We start from the raw sequence: 25620 nt of genomic DNA, 5'->3' as shown, positions 1-25620 counted from the left end.
GCCACAGGGGGGCGCTGTAGACCAGGTTTCCAGGAACTCCCTCACAGGTCTTTCCCAACCAGGCCCCCGAGCAGAAGAACACTGGAAAATGGCCGAAGTAGGGTTATCAACCTGGGCAGATCCAGGTCCCCTCCTACCTTAGTGACCTCACAGGGAAGCACTGCCACTCCCCCTGCATGGATCAGAATTATCCAGCAAAGGGGATATTGGCCATAACTTTGCCTGGGAGCGTCGTAGGCGGACGCCAATGCTCTCATTGTGACAGTTATGAATTTAGCTACAGAACGAGGGGACTCATGACCTGTCTGCCAGTTCCCCATTGGCTGATATCACGCCTGGGGCATTTCCCAATGTCCTGCTCCCATAAAAAGGGGGTGCCGGCATCGTCCACATGCGGAGACACCATTTTTATGGTTGCCATATTTATCGGAAATATGGCTTGCGAGATATGAACCATTTTTTACTGGAGTCGTTCTGTCTAGCTAGTTCCATAGCCTTGCTAATGAGATACAACTCTTGTTACAGGGTGACGGCAGGGAGTCATCCTGTGTCCACTGTTCCCACACCACCTCATCTCCATATCACAGGACATGGCCATGGAGGTGTAAGTGGAACACTGAGAACAAGAAGGGAGGGGGCACTGCCAGGGAGTGATGAGAGATTATGACTGGAGTCATAATTCATCTTCATATCCCGGGATTTGCCTCACACCTCCCCCCTTTTGAGGGCGCTAGGGGGCAGCACACTCCGGTGTTCCCCCATGCGCCCGTCCGCGACCTCTCCTTGTCGGGACAGCCCGTCTGCGTTACCGTGGTCACGGCCCCTTTTGTGGCGAATGGTGAAGTTGTATTGCTGGAGCGCAAGGCTCCATCGCAACAATCGCCCATTCGTCCCAGAGACGGTGTGCAACCAGCTGAGGGGATTGTGGTCCGTCTCCACGATGAAGTGGCGCCCGTATAGATAGGGTTGCAGACGCTGCAGGGCCCACACTATGGCCAGGCACTCCTTCTCCATCGTGGCATAGGCAACTTCCCTTGGTAACAGCTTCCTGCTCAGGTACAAGACTGGGTGCTCTTGGTTCGCAGAGTCCACCTGGCTGAGCACCGCACCGAGGCCGAAGTCACTGGCGTCGGTCTGTACTACAAACGGCCGCGTGAAGTCGGCTGCCTGTAGCACGGGCGGGCTGGACAGGGCGTCCTTTAGGGCCCGGAAGGCTGTCTCGCAGTCCATTGTCCAATCGACTGCAGAGGGCAGCTTCTTCTTGGTGAGGTCCGTCAAGGGCTTTGCCAGGCTACTATAGCATGGAACAAACCTCCTATAGTACCCAGCGGTCCCCAAGAAGGACATCACCTGCTTCTTGGTCCTGGGGGTGGGCCAGGATGCGATGGCTTCCACTTTCTCAGGCTCGGGCTTCAGTGTTCTCCCACCTACCCGGTGACCGAGGTACTGGACCTCGCTCATGGCCAGCTGACACTTTCCCGGCTTGATGGTCAAACCTGCCCGGTGGATCCGCCTGAGCACCTGTGCTAGATGCTCTAGGTGGTCCTCCCAGGTGGGACTGAAGACGGCAATGTCATCCAGGTACGCGGCCGCGTACCCTTCAAGTCCTTTGAGCAGGGTGTTGACCATCCGCTGGAAAGTGGCAGGGGCATTCCTCATCCCGAATGGCATCACCGTGGACTCGTACAGTCCAAATGGGGTAATAAAGGCAGAGCGTTCCCTGGCCTTGCGAGTCAGGGGGATCTGCCAATATCCCCGGCTCAGATCCATGATGGTCAGGTACTGAGCCCCGGCCAACTGATCGAGCAGGTCATCGATGCGTGGCATTGGGTACGCATCGGCGACCGTGACCGCATTGAGCCCCCTGTAGTCCACGCAGAACCGCGTGGTTCGGTCCTTCTTAGGGACGAGGACTACAGGCGAGGCCCAAGCGCTGTTGGATGCCTGGATCACCCCCAGCTTCAGCATCTCGTCAATCTCCTGGCGCATGTGTTGCTGCACCTCCAGGGAGACCCGATATGCTGAACGCCGGATCGGGGGATGATCCCCAGTGTCCACGTGATGGACAGCCAAGTCAGTCCTTCCGGGCTGGTTGGTAAACAACCCCCGGAAGGGGTGTAGGGTGGCCCACAGCTGGGACCGTTGGTCCTCCAAGAGCTGGTGGCCAACCTCCACATCCTCAATGGATCCGCCTGCCCTAACCTGGGCTAGCATATCCAAGAGGGTTTCCGCTTCTCCCTCCTCGGGCAGGTTGCACACGGGGAGCGCACATGCCTCCCGCTCATGATGTGCCTTCATCATGTTCACATGGAAGGGCTTCCGCCTTCCACGGGCAGGGTCCAGGGTGACCAGGTACGTCACAGGGTTGAGCTGCTGGTACACGAGGTATGGGCCTTCCCAGGCTGCCTGAAGCTTGTCCTGTGGTACGGGGACCAGTACCCACACCTTTTGACCCACTTGGTAGGTCCTCTCACAAGCGTTCTGGTCGTACCAACGCTTCTGATCGGCCTGGGCTTGAGCCATATTGTCGTGTACCAGTTGCGTCAAGGCCTGCATTTTGTCCCGGAAGCGCATGACATACTCGATAACCGACACTCCAGGGGTGGCCAAATCCCCTTCCCAAGCCTCTTTCACCAGAGCCAGGGGGCCCCGCACACGTCGCCCGTACAGGAGCTCAAACGGTGAGAATCCTGTTGAGGCCTGTGGAACCTCCCGGTAAGCAAATAACAGGTGTGGGAGATACCGCTCCCAGTCACGCCCATGGGAGTCGACCAACATCTTAAGCATCTGCTTTAAGGTGCCATTGAACCGCTCGCACAGGCCATTAGTCTGTGGATGGTACGGGCTGGCCACCAGATGTCGCACCTGGACTTGCTTACAGAGGGCCTCCATCAGCTGGGACATGAATTGGGTCCCCCGGTCAGTGAGCATTTCCTGGGGAAAACCCACTCGGGAGAAAATCTCCAGCAATGCGGTGGCCACCTTGTCAGCCCGAATGGACGACAAGGCCACTGCTTCTGGGTACCGGGTGGCATAGTCCACTACCGTCAGTATGAAGCGTTTCCCGGAGCTGCTGGGGATGGCCAGCGGGCCGACCAGATCCACAGCCACCCTCCTGAAAGGCTCATCGATGACTGGCAGAGATACTAGTGGGGCTTTGGGGTGTGGCCCCGCCTTCCCCACTCTCTGACAGGTTTCACACGAACGGCAGTAGGCAGCCACATCGGCCCCCATTTTTGGCCAGTAGAAATGCTGGTTTAACCTGGCCTTGGTCTTAGCGATCCCTAGGTGTCCGGCCATCGGAATCTCATGTGCGATCCGCAACAACTCCGTCCGGAACGGATAGGGTACCACCAACTGTCGGTCCCTGGGCCACGCCTCCGGTGAACCCTGCTGGACCGTGGCCCGGTACAGCCGTCCTTGGTCCCAGACCACTCGCTCCGGGTCCGAGTCCGAGGGAGGCTGTGCCGCCTGCTCCTTAAGAGCTTTCAGGCTGTCGTCAGCTTCTAACGCTGCCTGAAACCCCTGACTAGATGTGGCCAGAATCGACGAGACTGTCACATCTTCAGTCAGTACCCCGGGACCTGTGTCCTGGCCTCCACCTGACTCGGCTGCCACTTGGTCAGAAGGGGAAGAGCTATCGGACCTCCGGGAGGCCCCTTGGCTTCCAGCACTCCCACTGCGGGTGACAGCGGCCACAGCCGCTGCGACCGTGGGTCGTGCCTGCTCCTCCTCCGTTCCTGACCAAGTCGCCGGTTCAGGCAGACCTACCTGGCTTCCTGACACCCCGGTTGTGGGGGAACCATGCACCGAGATCTTACCTGGGAGCACTTCCGCTCCTGGACCGGCCCCAATCTCACCTGCCTGTTCCCCTCCTGCAGCAACAGAACCCCGCTGTGAAATCTCTGGGGACCCCACATTTGCTGTGGTAGCCCCCACCCCACACACTGGTCCTCCCCCTGCAGCACCCTGCTCTCTGCTTATCCCTGCAGAGGGCAGCAGATCCCAGCTCACAGGCTGGTTACTTGTAGAGGCATTGTCACACCTTTCTCTGACCCCCTCCCCTGTCACAGCTGCAGCTGCGTGTGTGTCTATGGTGTCTGTGCAAGCAGAAATATCAGAGTTCACTCCCTCCTCCCTTACATCATTCATGGATAACACATTAACATTGTCCGGAGGCACGTCAGTACTGGCTGAAGGTTCAGCCCTTGGGGGGGGCCCAAACTGGGAGGTTATCTGCCCCAAATCTGTCCCAAGTAGCACGTTTGCGGGGATCCGATCAGTTACCCCCACCTCCCTCACCCCTCGCCCTGCGCCCCAGTCCACATAAATGTCAGCAACAGGCAGCGCCGGGTCAATGCCTCCAATCCCGGAGACAGCGAGGGTTTTTCCAGGGATCAAGTCTTGGGGGGACACCATCTCAGGCCGCACCAGAGTCACCTCCGAGGCGCTGTCTCGCAGTCCTATGGTCACAGACCGGCCGACGGTGACAGGTTGGAAGCTGTCCAGGGACCTACCACCACCCCCACCCACACAATACACCTTGGGCGGCCCTTGGGACGGGGACGGAGCCGGGGCCTTGGGACGCTGAGGGCACATGGCCTTGAAGTGTCCAGGTAGGTTGCACTGGTGGCACCGTCTTGGCTCTGCCACGGGCCTGGAGAGGGGAGTTGAGGGGGACACCCCCTGCAGTCTAGGGGCAGGTGGGGCAGTCGCAGAATTCATCTTACCCCCTCTCCAGGTGCTGCTGGTGGCCGCTCTCCTGGCTTCCGGAGCCCGATTGTTGGTGTAGTCATCGGCCAGGGCAGCTGTAGCCGTGGACCCCTTTGGCTTCTGGTCTCGGATGAACTGGCGGAGATCCTCAGGGCAGTTCCACAAGAGTTGCTCCGTGATGAACAAGTCCAGGATCTCCGGTCCGGTGGAAAGCTGCAGGCCTTGGGTCCAGTGGTCGGCAGCTCGGGCAAGTGCCCGCCGGTGGTCAGCCCAGGAGTCCTTTGGTCCCTTCTGTAGGCTCCGGAACGTCTTGCGGTAGGACTCTGGAGTGAGGTTGTACTGTTGGATCAGGGCCCGCTTGATGGTGTCGTAGCCCTGATCTGCCTCAGCAGGCAAGTCCCCAAGGATTTCCAGGGCCTTACCCCTTAAACGGGGGGTCAGGTATTTGGCCCACTGGTCCTTGTCCAGATGGTGCTGCAAGCAAGTCCGTTCAAAAGCAGTCAAGAAAGAGTCCAAGTCTCCATCCTTCTCCAGCACGGGAAAGTCCTCAACACGGACCTTTGGAAGTTTGGTGTCTTGAAGGTCACATGTGGCTGATGAGGGCCGGAGCTGAGCTAGCTGCAGCTGGTAGTCACGGTCTGCCTGTCGCTCTCGCTCTTCACGCGCTGCCTGCCGCTCTCGCTCCGCAGCCTCACGCTCTGCGTGCCGCTCCGCAGCCTCAGCGTCACGCGCTGCCTGCCGCTCTGCCCTGCGCTCTGCCAGGAGTTCCTTGTAGCCCTTCTGGTCTCCAGCCTGGAGAAGGGCCATAGCCATTTGAAGAAGGCTATCCGAGCCTCCCAGGCTCGGTGGAATGGCACGTGGTGATCTGCGGCACGCTGCAGAGCTAGGCGATTCACTGTCCCTTTCCGAGCGGAGGGCTGGCATCTGGCTCGTTGAGGAACCTTGGGTGAGCTCCTCCTCATCTTGTCCAGCAGTGCCAGGTTGCGCAATGTCCTCGGCAGAACGGTTTTCTGGCGTCGAGCTCCTGGAGGACTCGTGGGCAACCTCCTCATTGCTGTCCACAGCACCGTCCTCCCTCTCTTCGGCTCCTGCCTTAGCATTGGCCAGTTGCATAGCTCTGCTCCTGGTGCCATCAGCCATTCTTGCAGACTTTTGGTCACTGACACAGAACTGACACCTGATGCCTCCACACACCTTACAGTATCTGCACTCTGACACTCTAGTGTTGAGCTAGTCTGAAGACCCCAGCAGCCACAGCTGCTGCAGGCAGTCTTTAGTGTCTGGGAGTATGGGTCTCACACTCACACACACTATTATCTCGATCCCACCGCTATGCCACCAATATGTCACAAACCACCGGGGGGGTCACTCAGAAATCCCCCGCGCTGGCTACCAGTACGTCACAATCGGGGGGTAACAAGTGGGGGTCACCCCTCCTTTATACCTCCCGACCGACAGACAGAGCACGTGACGCGCTCTCTAGCGCCCCTCTTATAGTCAGGCCAATTATGGAATTGCCCGACCATAAGCAAGGAGGCCGCTATACTACTTATGCCGATTATTGAAGGGTCCCCGGTGAGAGTAGGGTATATATTCCCCCGACCTCCGCGGGCGGAATATATAAAACCTCCCTGAATCTCACTGGCCTCCCCACAATAATCCTTGGCACAACTCGCTGCCACCAACCGCTTCACGGTAACTATTAGCCGAACACACAGACGTGGGATTCTAGATCGAGATAACAGAACAGCCCAAGATTAATTATATAATTTAATCAGCCTAAAGCACACTAGAAACTACAATATATACAATAGGGAATCTACAGAATATACATATGTCAGAGTACAGTTACAATCAAAGCATGGGTTACAAACAGGTATGCAAATTCAATCAGTTACCTTGTGCGTCTGGCCACAGGGGGGCGCTGTAGACCAGGTTTCCAGGAACTCCCTCACAGGTCTTTCCCAACCAGGCCCCCGAGCAGAAGAACACTGGAAAATGGCCGAAGTAGGGTTATCAACCTGGGCAGATCCAGGTCCCCTCCTACCTTAGTGACCTCACAGGGAAGCACTGCCACTCCCCCTGCATGGATCAGAATTATCCAGCAAAGGGGATATTGGCCATAACTTTGCCTGGGAGCGTCGTAGGCGGACGCCAATGCTCTCATTGTGACAGTTATGAATTTAGCTACAGAACGAGGGGACTCATGACCTGTCTGCCAGTTCCCCATTGGCTGATATCACGCCTGGGGCATTTCCCAATGTCCTGCTCCCATAAAAAGGGGGTGCCGGCATCGTCCACATGCGGAGACACCATTTTTATGGTTGCCATATTTATCGGAAATATGGCTTGCGAGATATGAACCATTTTTTACTGGAGTCGTTCTGTCTAGCTAGTTCCATAGCCTTGCTAATGAGATACAACTCTTGTTACAGGGTGACGGCAGGGAGTCATCCTGTGTCCATTGTTCCCACACCACCTCATTTCCATATCACAGGACATGGCCATGGAGGTGTAAGTGGAACACTGAGAACAAGAAGGGAGGGGGCACTGCCAGGGAGTGATGAGAGATTATGACTGGAGTCATAATTCATCTTCATATCCCGGGATTTGCCTCACAATCACTGGTATCAGACGTGTTACAGGGGTGCAGCGACTGTACAGATATGGGGGGCAGGAGTGAGGACAGTGCGGGGGCAGACAGCCGGCCACAGATCACTGGTATCAGACGTGTTACAGGGGAGCAGCGATCGTACAGATATGGGGGGCAGGAGTGAGGACAGTGCGGGGGCAGACAGCCGGCCACAGATCACTGGTATGAGACGTGTTACAGGGGCGCAGTGACTGTACAGATATGGGGGGCAGGAGTGAGGACAGTGCGGGGGCAGACAGCCGGCCATAGATCACTGGTATCAGACGTGTTACAGGGGTGCAGCGACTGTACAGATATGGGGGGCAGGAGTGAGGACAGTGCGGGGGCAGACAGCCGGCCACAGATCACTGGTATCAGACGTGTTACAGGGGCGCAGCGACTGTACAGATATGGGGGCAGGAGTGAGGACAGTGCGGGGGCAGACAGCCGGCCACAGATCACTGGTATGAGACGTGTTACAGGGGCGCAGCGACTGTACAGATATGGGGGGCAGGAGTGAGGACAGTGCGGGGGCAGACAGCCGGCCATAGATCACTGGTATCAGACGTGTTACAGGGGTGCAGCGACTGTACAGATATGGGGGGCAGGAGTGAGGACAGTGCGGGGGCAGACAGCCGGCCACAGATCACTGGTATCAGACGTGTTACAGGGGCGCAGCGACTGTACAGATATGGGGGCAGGAGTGAGGACAGTGCGGGGGCAGACAGCCGGCCATAGATCACTGGTATCAGATGTGTTAAAGGGGCGCAGAGATCTTATAGGGGAGCGCCTCTGATCTGTAGCTGGATGGAAACATTTCTGGAGCGTCGTACTGACCTCTACAAGGCCCAGCCATTGTACCAGAACTCCAGCCCTTGGTGAACAGGTCTAGACGCCACCAGGGGGTGCCACCGTATGAGCAGTGTACAGTTCCAAGACAAGCTGCGGTGCCCTGGACAGCGGTGCGTGATGAGACCCCTCCGAAGGACGAGTGACCACACGCTCACACACCGGACGTTTATTCAAAGTCCATTTGGGAATTTTCATTCTAATTTTTCATACATTTTGTGATCTCTGGAGATTATTATTATTATAGCGCCATCTACTGTATTCCATGGCGCTTTACATGTGAAAGGGGTGTACATGATAGGGACAAGTACAACATGGAGATGAGATGACAATCGAGTGCCAAGCTCACGTCTGTACCCCGAGTGCCAAGCTCACGTCTGTACCCCGAGTGCCAAGCTCACGTCTGTATCCCGAGTGCCAAGCTCACGTCTGTACCCCACGCGCCAAGCTCACGTCTGTACCCCGAGTGCCAAGCTCACGTCTGTACCCCGAGTGCCAAACTCACGTCTGTACCCCGAGTGCCAAGCTCACGTCTGTACCCCGAGTACTAAGCTCACGTCTATACCCCACGCGCCAAGCTCACGTCTGTACCCCACGCGCCAAGCTCACGTCTGTACCCCGAGTGCCAAGCTCACGTCTGTACCCCGAGTGCCAAGCTCACGTCTGTACCCCGAGTGCCAAGCTCACGTCTGTACCCCGAGTGCCAAGCTCACGTCTGTACCCCACGCGCCAAGCTCACGTCTGTACCCCGAGTGCCAAGCTCACGTCTGTACCCCGAGTGCCAAACTCACGTCTGTACCCCGAGTGCCAAGCTCACGTCTGTACCCCACGCGCCAAGCTCACGTCTGTACCCCGAGTGCCAAGCTCACGTCTGTACCCCGAGTGCCAAGCTCACGTCTGTACCCCGAGTGCCAAGCTCACGTCTGTACCCCACGCGCCAAGCTCACGTCTGTACCCCACGCGCCAAGCTCACGTCTGTACCCCGAGTGCCAAGCTCACGTCTGTACCCCACACGCCAAGCTCACGTCTGTACCCCGAGTGCCAAGCTCACATCTGTACCCCGAGTGCCAAGCTCACGTCTGTACCCCGAGTGCCAAGCTCACGTCTGTACCCCACGCACCAAGCTCACGTCTGTACCCCGAGTGCTAAGCTCACGTCTGTACCCCACACGTCAAGCTCACGTCTGTACCCCACACGTCAAGCTCACGTCTGTACCCCGAGTGCCAAGCTCACATCTGTACCCCGAGTGCCAAGCTCACGTCTGTACCCCGAGTGCCAAGCTCACGTCTGTACCCCGAGTCCCAAGCTCACGTCTGTACCCCGAGTGCCAAGCTCACGTCTGTACCCCGAGTGCCAAGCTCACGTCTGTACCCCGAGTGCCAAGCTCACGTCTGTACCCCGAGTGCCAAGCTCACGTCTGTACCCCGAGTGCCAAGCTCACGTCTGTACCCCGAGTGCCAAGCTTCCTCCCTGTCACTCGCTGTTCCCCAATAACCATTAGTAGGAATCTGGGTCCGGTGTGAGGAAGTGGAAACTACTTGTTACATGGAATGTGAAAGCAGACCGACCGGAGATCAGTGCAGCACTGGCGGCGGCAGTGAAGGTCCTGCAGGACGCCTGTCAGTGGAGCATCGGCACAGCCGGCAGTGAAGGTCCTGCAGGACGCCTGTCAGTGGAGCATCGGCACAGCCGGCAGTGAAGGTCCTGCAGGACGCCTGTCAGTGGAGCATTGGCACAGCCGGCAGTGAAGGTCCTGCAGGACGCCTGTCAGTGGAGCATCGGCACAGCCGGCAGTGAAGCTCCTGCAGGACGCCTGTCAGTGGAGCATCGGCACACCCGGCAGTGAAGCTCCTGCAGGACGCCTGTCAGTGGAGCATCGGCACACCCGGCAGTGAAGGTCCTGCAGGACGCCTGTCAGTGGAGCATCGGCACACCCGGCAGTGAAGGTCCTGCAGGACGCCTGTCAGTGGAGCATCGGCACACCCGGCAGTGAAGGTCCTGCAGGACGCCTGTCAGTGGAGCATCGGCACAGCCAGCAGTGAAGGTCCTGCAGGACGCCTGTCAGTGGAGCATCGGCACAGCCGGCAGTGAAGCTCCTGCAGGACGCCTGTCAGTGGAGCATCGGCACAGCCGGCAGTGAAGGTCCTGCAGGACGCCTGTCAGTGGAGCATCGGCACAGCCAGCAGTGAAGGTCCTGCAGGACGCCTGTCAGTGGAGCATCGGCACACCCGGCAGTGAAGGTCCTGCAGGACGCCTGTCAGTGGAGCATCGGCACACCCGGCAGTGAAGGTCTTGCAGGACGCCTGTCAATACAGCATCAGCAGCGGCACAAACGGCAGTGAAGGTCCTGCAGGACGCCTGTCAGTGGAGCATCGGCACACCCGGCGGTGAAGGTCCTGCCGGACGCCTGTCAGTGGAGCATCGGCACACCCGGCAGTGAAGGTCCTGCAGGACGCCTGTCAGCGGAGCATCGGCACACCCGGCAGTGAAGGTCCTGCAGGACGCCTGTCAGTGGAGCATCGGCACACCCGGCAGTGAAGGTCCTGCAGGACGCCTGTCAGTGGAGCATCGGCACACCCGGCAGTGAAGGTCCTGCAGGACGCCTGTCAGTGGAGCATCGGCACACCCGGCAGTGAAGCTCCTGCAGGACGCCTGTCAGTGGAGCATCGGCACACCCGGCAGTGAAGCTCCTGCAGGACGCCTGTCAGTGGAGCATCGGCACACCCGGCAGTGAAGGTCCTGCAGGACGCCTGTCAGTGGAGCATCGGCACAGCCGGCAGTGAAGCTCCTGCAGGACGCCTGTCAGTGGAGCATCGGCACAGCCGGCAGTGAAGCTCCTGCAGGACGCCTGTCAGTGGAGCATCGGCACAGCCGGCAGTGAAGCTCCTGCAGGACGCCTGTCAGTGGAGCATCGGCACTGCCGGCAGTGAAGCTCCTGCAGGACGCCTGTCAGTGTACCATCGGCACAGCCGGCAGTGAAGGTCCTGCAGGACGCCTGTCAGTGGAGCATCGGCACAGCCGGCAGTGAAGCTCCTGCAGGACGCCTGTCAGTGGAGCATCGGCACAGCCGGCAGTGAAGCTCCTGCAGGACGCCTGTCAGTGGAGCATCGGCACAGCCGGCAGTGAAGCTCCTGCAGGACGCCTGTCAGTGGAGCATCGGCACAGCCGGCAGTGAAGCTCCTGCAGGACGCCTGTCAGTGGAGCATCGGCACAGCCGGCAGTGAAGCTCCTGCAGGACGCCTGTCAGTGGAGCATCGGCACAGCCGGCAGTGAAGGTCCTGCAGGACGCCTGTCAGTGGAGCATCGGCACAGCCGGCAGTGAAGCTCCTGCAGGACGCCTGTCAGTGGAGCATCGGCACAGCCGGCAGTGAAGCTCCTGCAGGACGCCTGTCAGTGGAGCAGCGGCACAGCCGGCAGTGAAGGTCCTGCAGGACGCCTGTCAGTGGAGCATCGGCACAGCCGGCAGTGAAGCTCCTGCAGGACGCCTGTCAGTGGAGCATCGGCACAGCCGGCAGTGAAGCTCCTGCAGGACGCCTGTCAGTGGAGCATCGGCACAGCCGGCAGTGAAGCTCCTGCAGGACGCCTGTCAGTGGAGCATCGGCACAGCCGGCAGTGAAGCTCCTGCAGGACGCCTGTCAGTGGAGCATCGGCACAGCCGGCAGTGAAGGTCCTGCAGGACGCCTGTCAGTGGAGCATCGGCACAGCCGGCAGTGAAGCTCCTGCAGGACGCCTGTCAGTGGAGCATCGGCACAACCAGCAGTGAAGCTCCTGCAGGACGCCTGTCAGCGGAGCATCGGCACAGCCGGCAGTGAAGGTCCTGCAGGACGCCTGTCAGTGGAGCATCGGCACAGCCGGCAGTGAAGCTCCTGCAGGACGCCTGTCAGTGGAGCATCGGCACAGCCGGCAGTGAAGGTCCTGCAGGACGCCTGTCAGCGGAGCTCCGGCACAGCCGGCAGTGAAGGTCCTGCAGGACGCCTGTCAGTGGAGCAGCGGCACACCCGGCAGTGAAGCTCCTGCAGGACGCCTGTCAGTGGAGCATCGGCACAGCCGGCAGTGAAGCTCCTGCAGGACGCCTGTCAGTGGAGCATCGGCACAGCCGGCAGTGAAGGTCCTGCAGGACGCCTGTCAGCGGAGCACCGGCACAGCCGGCAGTGAAGGTCCTGCAGGACGCCTGTCAGTGTAGTCACCTCTCCACCCAGCAATACACACATCAGACACGGCTCAACAGTCCGCATTAACCCCCACAGTGCCAGGGGGATTCCTACTTACAGAATGTAGCAGATGACTCCGATGCTCCACATGTCCGTGGCGTATCCGATTGGCTCATAATTGATCACCTCGGGGGCCACAAATTCAGGGGTCCCGAATAACACTTTAAGATTCGGTGTGTTTTCTGCAACATAAGAAGAAAAGATCCCAGATAATCAGAGCCCTTACATATCCGAGAATGCAATCTACAGCTCTCTGTTATCAGCCTATAACGGGGGTGGGGGTGGGGGGGGAGTCAACTGTGGGGAAGGTGACTACAATCTATTACTCCCTGTTATCAGCCATTACTGGGGGAGGAGACTGTATGACAGGTGACTACAATCCATTACTCCCTGTTATCAGCCATTTACTGGGGGAGGAGACTGTAGAACAGGTGACTACAATCTATTACTCTCTGTTATCAGCCATTTCAGTGACAGGTGGTCCTTTTGATTAAACTGTATGTGGCTGCTCGGCTCTGCTGGGAGTTGTGGTTCGCCTCTACCTTGCTGTTACATGTATGGGGCTCTGAGGAGGAGAGAGAAGACAGAGGTCTCCGCTGCCGGATTATCTGAAATGAACTTTACAGAAGACGTTAAACACCAAAAAAGGACAGGAATCAGCTCCCGTCACATCCGAGGAATGTCCAACCATAATAACAGCCTTAACGAGCTTCAGAGCGGCGAGCGACACAAGATCGCACCGCGATTAGATTCCAGGGAGCAGATATGGGGAAGATACAGCGGGGAGGGGCCAGGAGATCATGGGAACATCCACAGCAGCACAGAGGAATAGACACGCACCTAATCTCCGGGCCAGGCCAAAGTCGATCAGCTTGATCTTGGTTCCGGTCTTGTTGACGCACATGATGTTCTCGGGCTTCAGGTCCAGGTGCACGATGCCCTGCTTGTGAATGAACTCCACGCCCTCCGCGATCTGCTTCATGTACTTGATCACCTCCCGCTCCGACAGCTCAAAGTCCTCATCAATGATCCGCTCAAACAGCTCCCCTCCAGAGACCCTGCCACAGCAGCACAGAGGATGTCAGGAACATACACAGCAGCACACAGGATGTCAGCTACATACACAGCAGCACAGAGGATGTCAGCTACATACACAGCCCCCTCCAGAGTCCCTGCCACAGCAGCACAGAGGATGTCAGGAACATACACAGCAGCACACAGGATGTCAGCTACATACACAGCAGCACAGAGGATGTCAGCTACATACACAGCCCCCTCCAGAGTCCCTGCCACAGCAGCACAGAGGATGTCAGGAACATACACAGCAGCACACAGGATGTCAGCTACATACACAGCAGCACAGAGGATGTCAGCTACATACACAGCCCCCTCCAGAGACCCTGCCACAGCAGCACAGAGGATGTCAGGAACATACACAGCAGCACACAGGATGTCAGCTACATACACAGCAGCACAGAGGATGTCAGCTACATACACAGCCCCCTCCAGAGACCCTGCCACAGCAGCACAGAGGAGGTCAGGAAAATACACAGCAGCACAGAGGAGGTCAGGAACATACACAGCAGCCAGAGGATGTCAGCTACATACACAGCCCCCTCCAGAGTCCCTGCCACAGCAGCACAGAGGATGTCAGGAACATACACAGCAGCACAGAGGATGTCAGCTACATACACAGCCCCCTCCAGAGACCCTGCCACAGCAGCACAGAGGATGTCAGGTACATACACAGCAGCACACAGGATGTCAGCTACATACACAGCAGCACAGAGGATGTCAGCTACATACACAGCCCCCTCCAGAGACCCTGCCACAGTAGCACAGAGGATGTCAGCTACATACACAGCAGCACAGAGGATGTCAGCTACATACACAGCCCCCTCCAGAGACCCTGCCACAGCAGCACAGAGGATGTCAGCTACATATACAGCAGCACAGAGGATGTCAGCTACATACACAGCAGCACAGAGGATGTCAGCTACATACACAGCCCCCTCCAGAGACCCTGCCACAGCAGCACAGAGGATGTCAGGTACATACTGTACATACACAGCAGCACAGAGGATGTCAGGTACATACATACACAGCAGCACAGAGGATGTCAGGTACATACCTACACAGCAGCACAGAGGATGTCAGGTACATACATACACAGCAGCACAGAGGATGTTAGGTACATACATACACAGCAGCACAGAGGATGTCAGGTACATACATACACAGCAGCACAGAGGATGTTAGGTACATACATACACAGCAGCACAGAGGATGTAAGGTACATACATACACAGCAGCACATTCTATTTACTGAGCAGGACAGCCCTTGTCTTGTTGTTAGAGCCCCTGGGACCACAGAGCAGTGATATTGTGCAGTATCTGGTGATTTTGGGGGGGAATGCGGTCCCAGACAGTCAGCCCTGCTCACCCTGCATGCCCTGCTCGCTCTGTCATAGTTTCATAGTTTCATAGTTTTTAAGGTTGAAGGGAGACTCTAAGTCCATCTAGTTCACCGTAGCCTAACATGTTGATCCAGAGGAAGGCAAAAAAAACCCCAATGTGTCAAATAAGCGCCAATGGGGAAAAAAAAATCCTTCCTTCGTCCACATCCGGCAATCAGACTAGTTCCCTGGAGCAATACCCTGTCATAAAATCTAATATACATAACTGGTAATATTATATTTTTCAGGAAAGGCATCCAGGCTCTGGCTCTGCTTAATGTTAGTAGTGAATCCCTCATTACAACATCATGCGGCAGAGAGTTCCACAGTCACTGCTCGTACAGTAAAGAATCCTCGTCTGTGATTATGATTAAACCTTCTTTCCTCAAGACGTAGCGGATGCCCCCGTTGTCCAGTCGCAGGCCTAGGTGTAAAAAGATCTTTGGAAAGGTCTCTGTACTGTCCCCTCATATATTTATACATTGTGATTAGATCCCCCTAAGCCTTTGTTTTTCCTAACTAACTAACCCCAAGTTTAATAACCTGTCTTGGTATTGCAGCCCACCCATTCCTCTAATAATCTTGGTCGCTCTTCTATCTACCTGTAAGATTATGCTATTTATAACCTTCTATACTTTTGCTAACAAGAAAAGCCTCCATTCCTCTCTTAAATTCATTCAGTGAGTGGCCATCACCACTTCCCAGGAGGAGAGTTCCAGAGCCTCACTGCTCTTACCGTGAAGAACCCTTTTCTATGCTGATGTAGGAATTTTCTTTCCTCCAATCGAAAAGAATGCCCCCTTGTTCTTGTCATAGTCCTTGGTACAAACAGATCATGGGAGAGATCTCTATATGGCCCTCTGATATATTTGTACATATTTATTAGGTCTCCCCTAAGTCTTCTCTTTTCTAGAGTAAATAGACCTAATTTTGATAACCTTTCCGTGTATTGTAATGCACCCATTCCATTTATTATTTTAGTAGCCGCCTCTGAACCCTTTCAAGTTCAGTAATGTCTTTCTTGAGCACCGGCGCCCAAAATTGCACACAATACTCCAAGTGTGGTCTGACGAGTGATTTGTACAGAGGGAGAATGATGTTTTCATCTCGTGCCCCCAGACCTCTTCTAATGCATCCCATCACCCTATTTGCTTTGGTGGCTGCTGCCTGACACTGGGCACTCCAATTTAGCTTCTTATTGACTAAGATGCCTAAGTCTTTTTCCATGTCTGATTTCCCCAGCGGTTTCCCATTTAGTAAGTAATCGAAGCTTCTGTTTCTCCTTCCCATGTGCATAACCTTACACTTATCTGTGTTAAAACCTCATTTGCCATTTTTCAGCCCAATTCTCCAATTTACTCAAATCCATCTGTAGTTGCAAACTGTCCTCCTTTGTGTTAACTACCTTACATAGTTTTGTATCACCCAGCTCACCCTGCCTCGCTCTATCCTGCTCGCTTCTATCCTGCTCGCTCTATCCTGCTCGCTCTATCCTGCTCGACCTGCTCACCCGCGCCCTGCTTGACCTGCTTGCTCTGCTCACCCTCGACCTGCTCACTCTGCTCACCCTGCTTGCTCTGCTCATCCTGTTCGCTCTGCTCACCCAGCTCACCCTCGCCCTGCTCACCCTCGCCCTGCTCACCCTGGTTGCCCTGCTCGCCCTGCTCACCCTCGCCCTGCTCGCCCCTGGTCGCCCTCGCCCTGCTCACCCTCGCCCTGCTCGCTCTGCTTGCCCAGCTCACCCTCGCCTTGCTCGCTCTGCTTGCCCAACTCACCCTGCTCGCTCTGCTTACCCAACTCGCCCCTGCTCACCCTCGCTTTGCTCACCCTCGCCCTGCTCACCCTGGTTGCCCTGCTCACCCTCGCCCCTGCTCACCCTTGCCCCTGCTCACCCTGTTCGCCCCTGCTCACCCTCGCTCTGCTCAACCTTGTCCTGCTCACTCTGCTCACCCTCGCCCTGCTAACCCTGGTTGCCCTGCTCACCCTTCTCGCCCCTGGTCACCCTCGCCCTGCTCACCCTCGCCCCTGCTCACCCCGTTCGCCCCTGCTCACCCTTGCTCTGCTCATCCCTGCTCGCTCTGCTCAACCTCGTCCTGCTCGCCCTGCTTGCTCTGCTCACCCTCGCCCTGCTCACCCTTGCTCTGCTCACCCTCGCTCTGCTCACCCTGCTCACTCCTCGCCCTGCTCACCCTTGCTCTGCTCACCCTCGCTCTGCTCACCCTGCTCACCCTCGCCCTGCTCACCCTCGCTCTGCTCACCCTCGCTCTGCTCGCCCCCTGCTCACCCTGCTCGCTCTGCTCACCCTGCTCGCTCTGCCCCTCCGCCATTACTCACAGTTCCAGCACCATCACCATGTCGCTCTTGGACTCGAAGGCGTCCACACATTGCACCAGTTTGGGGTGGTGCAGGCAGTTCATGATGTCGATCTCCTGCCTGATGCTTTCCTTGTCTTTGGCAGAATAAGCCTTCAGGAACTTTCCGGCCCAAACCTTCTTCGTCTTCTTGTCCACGATGCGGAACACTTGTCCGAACTTTCCCCTGTGAGGAGAAACACAACCCGACATCTGAGGCTCTGTGCAACCCAAAACATAGCTGACCCCCCGACCCTGCCGGAGGACCCCCGACCCTGCCGGAGGACCCCCGACCCTGCCGGAGGACCCCCGACACCCGCTCATCCTTCCATACAGGCCTCTGATCCTGGAAAAGCTGGGTGATCACCAGCAGCCGTGTAGCTGAGAGAGATCCACAGATGTGGCCAGTGTGCGAGCAGCCGTGTGGGCAGCGTGGGTGGGCATCCCTGCAGGAGCTGCGGGGTCTGCACAGCACGGGTCATCCATCCCACCGTGAGCCACGGACAGGGGCTGCACATCTGCCGGTCACCAGCAAAGCTGATACCAAGCAACAAGCCGCTGACCCATCTCCAGACTTTCCCAGGGTCGTCTGCGGAGAACCACAAACCCCCAGAAGACAAGAACTCAGAGCTCACAATCCCCCCACAACGGGGAGACCACCGCACCACAACCCAAAATGTGCAACTGCATAGAGAACAAAAACATTCATCAGCCTGCAACGTCCAATCCTCCAAACTGAGAGGAGGCAACTGCACAACGACCAGGGAGAGGACAGCGAACACCCTGCTCAAAGATGTCTACACTCCCCCACTGCAATTCAATGGAAAAGCTACTTCATTGTTAGTACGAGAATGTTCTCCAAATGGTTTCTCCATCAAAGTTTTTAAAACCTGGTGCAGTCACTATGTACATACAATACTGAGCCTAATACAGCCTGCATTATACTCCAGAGCTGCACTCACTATTCTGCTGGTGCAGTCACTGCGTACATACATTGCATTACTGATCCTGAGTTACCTCCTGTATTATACTCCAGAGCTGCACTCACTATTCTGCTGCTGCAGTTACTGTGTACATACATTACTGATCCTGAGTTACCTCCTGTATTATACTCCAGAGCTGCACTCACTATTCTGCTGGTGCAGTCACTGCGTACATACATTGCATTACTGATCCTGAGTTACCTCCTGTATTATACTCCAGAGCTGCACTCACTATTCTGCTGCTGCAGTTACTGTGTTCATACAATACTGAGCCTGATACAGCCTGCATTATACTCCAGAGCTGCACTCACTATTCTGCTGGTGCAGTCACTGTGTACATACATTACATTACTGATCCTGAGTTACCTCCTGTATTATACTCCAGAGCTGCACTCACTATTCTGCTGGTGCAGTCACTGTGTACATACATTACTGATCCTGAGTTACCTCCTGTATTATACTCCAGAGCTGCACTCACTATTCTGCTGGTGCAGTCACTGTGTACATACATTACATTACTGATCCTGAGTTACCTCCTGTATTATACTCCAGAGCTGCACTCACTATTCTGCTGGTGCAGTCACTGTGTACATACATTACTGATCCTGAGTTACCTCCTGTATTATACTCCAGAGCTGCACTCACTATTCTGCTGGTGCAGTCACTGTGTACATACATTACATTACACAGCGGTGGACACGGCATAGGCACAGCGGTGGACACGGCATAGGCACAGCGGTGGACACGGCATAGGCACAGCGGTGGACACGGCATAGGCACAGCAGTGGACACGGCATAGGCACAGGGGTGGACACGGCATAGGCACAGCGGTGGACACGGCATAGGCACAGCGGTGGACACGGCATAGGCACAGGGGTGGACACGGCATAGGCACAGGGGTGGACACGGCATAGGCACAGCGGTGGACACGGCATAGGCACAGCGGTGGACACGGCATAGGCACAGGGGTGGACACGGCATAGGCACAGCGGTGGACACGGCATAGGCACAGCGGTGGACACGGCATAGGCACAGGGGTGGACACGGCATAGGCACAGCGGTGGACACGGCATAGGCACAGCGGTGGACACGGCATAGGCACAGGGGTGGACACGGCATAGGAATAGGGGTGGACACGGCATAGGCACAGCGGTGGACACGGCATAGGAATAGGGGTGGACACGGCATAGGCACAGCTGTTCTGACGTTCCCCTCGCCTCTTTGGATTGGGGTCAGTGACTTCGTCACATATGAGTGGAGCACGCACCGGATCTGTGAGTGACCGCGCGGTGTAATGCTCTGCAGCCGCAGACTATACTCACGTTCCCAGCCGCTCCTCCACATCGTAGAAGTCGGCCACCTTCTGTGCGGTGTTTATCGCGACGTTGCGGTACTCCGGCTCCGTGTCCTTGCCCTCTGCAGAATATAAAGGTGTCACGTCTCCAGGAATACCGCTCCATCATCAGGAGTGGCACCAGCGCACGTGGCCACAACTCCAGGAGTGACACCAGCGCACGTGGCCACAACTCACCGTCATCCGAAGCCTCAGCTTCATCTTTATGTTCTGCAAAATAGAGAAAAGGAAACGGTGAAAATCAATGCGCCTCAGCGCAGGGGAGCGTGGTCTGTGCACGTGGACCAAGTAAAGGGTGCTATAAGTGGGCGTTACACGCTGCGACATCGCTACCGATATATCGTCAGGGTCACGTTGTTAGTGACACACATCCGGCGCCGTTAGCGACATCGCAGCGTGTGACACCAAGGAGCGACGATCAACGATCGCATAAACGGCAAAAATCGCTGATAGTTGACACGTGGCTCCTTGTAATAATATCGCTGGTGCTGGCCGCTGGGTGTTCCACGTTCCTGCAGCTCCACACATCACTGTATGTGACACCGAGGAGCGAGGAACCTCTCCTACCTGCGACCGCCGACAATGAGGAAGGAAGGAGGTGGGCGGGATGCTCCGGCCGCTCATCTCCGCCCCTCCTCTGCTATTGGACGGCCGCTTAGTGACATCGCGGTGACGCCGAACGCACCTCCCCTTTTGAAGGAGGGATTGTTCGGCGGTCACAGCGACGTCACTGAGCAGGTATGTGCGTGTGACGCTGCCGTAGCGATAATGTTCACTACAGCAGCGATCAACACATATCGCATGTACAACGGGGGCGGGGCTATCGAGCTCGGCATCACTAGCAATCACTAGCGATCTCGCAGCTTGCAAAGCACCTTTAAGTGTCGGCAGCTTGAAATTGTTCCAGAAAATGGTGTTTATTATACACAGGATTCCTGCAGCCACACGCTCTATTATACACAGGATTCCTGCAGCCGCACGCTCTATTATACACAGGATTCCTGCAGCCACACGCTCTATTATACACAGGATTCCTGCAGCCGCACGCTCTATTATACACAGGATTCCTGCAGCCGCACGCTCTATTATACACAGGATTCCTGCAGCCACACGTTCTATTATACACAGGATTCCTGCAGCCGCACGCTACATTATACACAGGATTCCTGCAGCCACACGCTCTATTATACACAGGATTCCTGCAGCCGCACGCTCTATTATACACAGGATTCCTGCAGCCGCACGCTCTATTATACACAGGATTCCTGCAGCCGCACGCTCTATTATACACAGGATTCCTGCAGCCGCACGCTCTATTATACACAGGATTCCTGCAGCCGCACGCTACATTATACACAGGATTCCTGCAGCCGCACGCTCTATTATACACAGGATTCCTGCAGCCGCACGCTCTATTATACACAGGATTCCAGTAGCCGCACGCTCTATTATACACAGGATTCCTGTAGCCGCACGTTCTATTATACACAGGATTCCAGTAGCCGCACGCTCTATTATACACAGGATTCCTGCAGCCACACGCTCTATTATACACAGGATTCCTGCAGCCGCACGCTCTATTATACACAGGATTCCTGCAGCCACACGCTCTATTATACACAGGATTCCTGCAGCCACACGCTCTATTATACACAGGATTCCTGCAGCCACACGCTACATTATACACAGGATTCCTGCAGCCACACGCTCTATTATACACAGGATTCCTGCAGCCGCACGCTCTATTATACACAGGATTCCTGCAGCCGCACGCTCTATTATACACAGGATTCCTGCAGCCACACGCTCTATTATACACAGGATTCCTGCAGCCGCACGCTCTATTATACACAGGATTCCTGCAGCCGCACGCTCTATTATACACAGGATTCCTGCAGCCGCACGCTACATTATACACAGGATTCCTGCAGCCGCACGCTCTATTATACACAGGATTCCTGCAGCCACACGTTCTATTATACACAGGATTCCTGCAGCCGCACGCTACATTATACACAGGATTCCTGCAGCCACACGCTCTATTATACACAGGATTCCTGCAGCCGCACGTTACATTATACACAGGATTCCTGCAGCCGCACGCTCTATTATACACAGGATTCCTGCAGCCACACGCTACATTATACACAGGATTCCTGCAGCCGCACGTTCTATTATACACAGGATTCCTGCAGCCGCACGTTACATTATACACAGGATTCCTGCAGCCGCACGCTCTATTATACACAGGATTCCTGCAGCCACACGCTCTATTATACACAGGATTCCTGCAGCCACACGCTCTATTATACACAGGATTCCTGCAGCCGCACGTTACATTATACACAGGATTCCTGCAGCCGCACGCTCTATTATACACAGGATTCCTGCAGCCGCACGTTACATTATACACAGGATTCCTGCAGCCGCACGTTACATTATACACAGGATTCCTGCAGCCACACGCTCTATTATACACAGGATTCCTGCAGCCGCACGCTCTATTATACACAGGATTCCTGCAGCCGCACGTTACATTATACACAGGATTCCTGCAGCCGCACGCTCTATTATACACAGGATTCCTGCAGCCGCACGCTCTATTATACACAGGATTCCTGCAGCCGCACGCTCTATTATACACAGGATTCCTGCAGCCGCACGCTCTATTATACACAGGATTCCTGCAGCCACACGCTCTATTATACACAGGATTCCTGCAGCCGCACGCTCTATTATACACAGGATTCCTGCAGCCGCACGCTCTATTATACACAGGATTCCTGCAGCCGCACGCTACATTATACACAGGATTCCTGCAGCCGCACGCTCTATTATACACAGGATTCCTGCAGCCGCACGCTCTATTATACACAGGATTCCTGCAGCCGCACGCTCTATTATACACAGGATTCCTGCAGCCGCACGCTCTATTATACACAGGATTCCTGCAGCCGCACGCTCTATTATACACAGGATTCCTGCAGCCGCACGCTCTATTATACACAGGATTCCTGCAGCCGCACACTACATTATACACAGGATTCCTGCAGCCGCACGCTCTATTATACACAGGATTCCTGCAACCACACGCTCTATTATACACAGGATTCCTGCAGCCGCATGCTCTATTATACACAGGATTCCTGCAGCCGCACGCTCTATTATACACAGGATTCCTGCAGCTGCACGCTCTATTATACACAGGATTCCTGCAGCCGCACGCTCTATTATACACAGGATTCCTGCAGCCGCACGCTCTATTATACACAGGATTCCTGCAGCCACACGTTACATTATACACAGGATTCCTGCAGCCGCACGTTCTATTATACACAGGATTCCTGCAGCCGCACGTTACATTATACACAGGATTCCTGCAGCCACACGCTCTATTATACACAGGATTCCTGCAGCCGCACGCTCTATTATACACAGGATTCCTGCAGCCGCACGCTCTATTATACACAGGATTGCTGTAGCCGCACGCTCTATTATACACAGGATTCCTGCAGCCGCACGCTCTATTATACACAGGATTCCTGCAGCCGCACGCTACATTATACACAGGATTCCTGCAGCCACACGCTACATTATACACAGGATTCCTGCAGCCGCACGCTACATTATACACAGGATTCCTGCAGCCGCACGCTCTATTATACACAGGATTCCTGCAGCCGCACGCTCTATTATACACAGGATTCCTGCAGCCGCACGCTCTATTATACACAGGATTCCTGCAGCCACACGTTACATTATACACAGGATTCCTGCAGCCACACGTTACATTATACACAGGATTCCTGCAGCCGCACGCTCTATTATACACAGGATTCCTGCAGCCACACGCTCTATTATACACAGGATTCCTGCAGCCGCACGCTACATTATACACAGCATTCCTGCAGCCGCACGCTCTATTATACACAGGATTCCTGCAACCACACGCTCTATTATACACAGGATTCCTGCAGCCGCATGCTCTATTATACACAGGATTCCTGCAGCCGCACGCTCTATTATACACAGGATTCCTGCAGCCACACGCTCTATTATACACAGGATTCCTGCAGCCGCACGCTCTATTATACACAGGATTCCTGCAGCCGCACGCTCTATTATACACAGGATTCCTGCAGCCGCACGCTCTATTATACACAGGATTCCTGCAACCACACGCTCTATTATACACAGGATTCCTGCAGCCGCACGCTCTATTATACACAGGATTCCTGCAGCTGCACGCTCTATTATACACAGGATTCCTGCAGCCGCACGCTCTATTATACACAGGATTCCTGCAGCTGCACGCTCTATTATACACAGGATTCCTGCAGCCGCACGCTCTATTATACACAGGATTCCTGCAGCCGCACGCTCTATTATACACAGGATTCCTGCAGCCACACGTTACATTATACACAGGATTCCTGCAGCCGCACGTTCTATTATACACAGGATTCCTGCAGCCACACGCTCTATTATACACAGGATTCCTGCAGCCGCACGTTCTATTATACACAGGATTCCTGCAACCACACGCTCTATTATACACAGGATTCCTGCAGCCACACGCTCTATTATACACAGGATTCCTGCAGCCACACGCTCTATTATACACAGGATTCCTGCAGCCACACGCTCTATTATACACAGGATTCCTGCAGCCGCATGCTCTATTATACACAGGATTCCTGCAGCCGCACGTTCTATTATGCACAGGATTCCTGCAGCCGCACGCTCTATTATACACAGGATTCCTGCAGCCGCACGCTCTATTATACACAGGATTCCTGCAGCCGCACGCTCTATTATACACTGGATTCCTGCAGCCGCACGCTCTATTATACACAGGATTCCTGCAGCCACACGCTCTATTACACACAGGATTCCTGCAGCCGCACGCTCTATTATACACAGGATTCCTGCAGCTGCACGCTCTATTACACACAGGATTCCTGCAGCCACACGCTCTATTATACACAGGATTCCTGCAGCCGCACGCTCTATTATACACAGGATTCCTGCAGCCGCACGTTACATTATACACAGGATTCCTGCAGCCGCACGCTCTATTATACACAGGATTCCTGCAGCCGCACGCTCTATTACACACAGGATTCCTGCAGCCGCACGTTCTATTATACACAGGATTCCTGCAGCCGCACGCTCTATTATACACAGGATTCCTGCAACCACACGCTCTATTATACACAGGATTCCTGCACCCACACGTTACATTATACACAGGATTCCTGCAGCCGCACGCTCTATTATACACTGGATTCCTGCAGCCACACGTTCTATTATACACAGGATTCCTGCAGCCGCACGCTCTATTATACACAGGATTCCTGCAGCCACACGTTACATTATACACAGGATTCCTGCAGCCACACGTTACATTATACACAGGATTCCTGCAGCCACACGCTCATAATACACAGGATTCCTGTAGCCACACGCTCTATTATACACAGGATTCCTGCAGCCGCACGCTACATTATACACAGGATTCCTGCAGCCGCACGCTCTATTATACACAGGATTCCTGCAGCCACACGCTCTATTATACACAGGATTCCTGCAGCCGCACGCTCTATTATACACAGGATTCCTGCAGCCGCACGCTCTATTATACACAGGATTCCTGCAGCCGCACGCTCTATTATACACAGGATTCCTGCAGCCACACGTTCTATTATACACAGGATTCCTGCAGCCGCACGCTCTATTATACACAGGATTCCTGCAGCCGCACGCTCTATTATACACAGGATTCCTGCAGCCGCACGCTCTATTATACACAGGATTCCTGCAGCCGCACGCTCTATTATACACAGGATTCCTGCAGCCACACGCTCTATTATACACAGGATTCCTGCAGCCGCACGCTCTATTATACACAGGATTCCTGCAGCCGCACGTTACATTATACACAGGATTCCTGCAGCCGCACGCTCTATTATACACAGGATTCCTGCAGCCGCACGCTCTATTATACACAGGATTCCTGCAGCCACACGCTCTATTATACACAGGATTCCTGCAGCTGCACGCTCTATTAT

At 55.3% G+C, this 25620-nt stretch overlaps 1 protein-coding gene across 4 annotated transcripts in view; it reads right to left on the bottom strand.

The window, feature by feature from the left end:
- MYLK (myosin light chain kinase) overlaps positions 1 to 25620 on the bottom strand; it is a 146583-nt gene that overhangs the window by 5692 nt on the left and 115271 nt on the right. For all 4 annotated transcript variants that reach the window (XM_075317006.1, XM_075317007.1, XM_075317009.1 and 1 more), the window contains 5 exons: positions 19727 to 19759; positions 19518 to 19611; positions 17196 to 17399; positions 13246 to 13463; positions 12464 to 12587 (listed from right to left, as the gene is read on the bottom strand). In XM_075317006.1, coding sequence (XP_075173121.1) covers positions 12464 to 12587; positions 13246 to 13463; positions 17196 to 17399; positions 19518 to 19611; positions 19727 to 19759 — 673 coding nt within the window. The remainder of the gene's footprint in view (positions 1 to 12463; positions 12588 to 13245; positions 13464 to 17195; positions 17400 to 19517; positions 19612 to 19726; positions 19760 to 25620) is intronic.

Source organism: Anomaloglossus baeobatrachus, chromosome 7 (assembly GCF_048569485.1).
Source record: "Anomaloglossus baeobatrachus isolate aAnoBae1 chromosome 7, aAnoBae1.hap1, whole genome shotgun sequence".
NCBI lineage: Eukaryota > Metazoa > Chordata > Amphibia > Anura > Aromobatidae > Anomaloglossus > Anomaloglossus baeobatrachus.
Note: the sequence above shows the minus strand (reverse complement) of the source record. Positions and strands in the feature narration are given on the sequence as shown.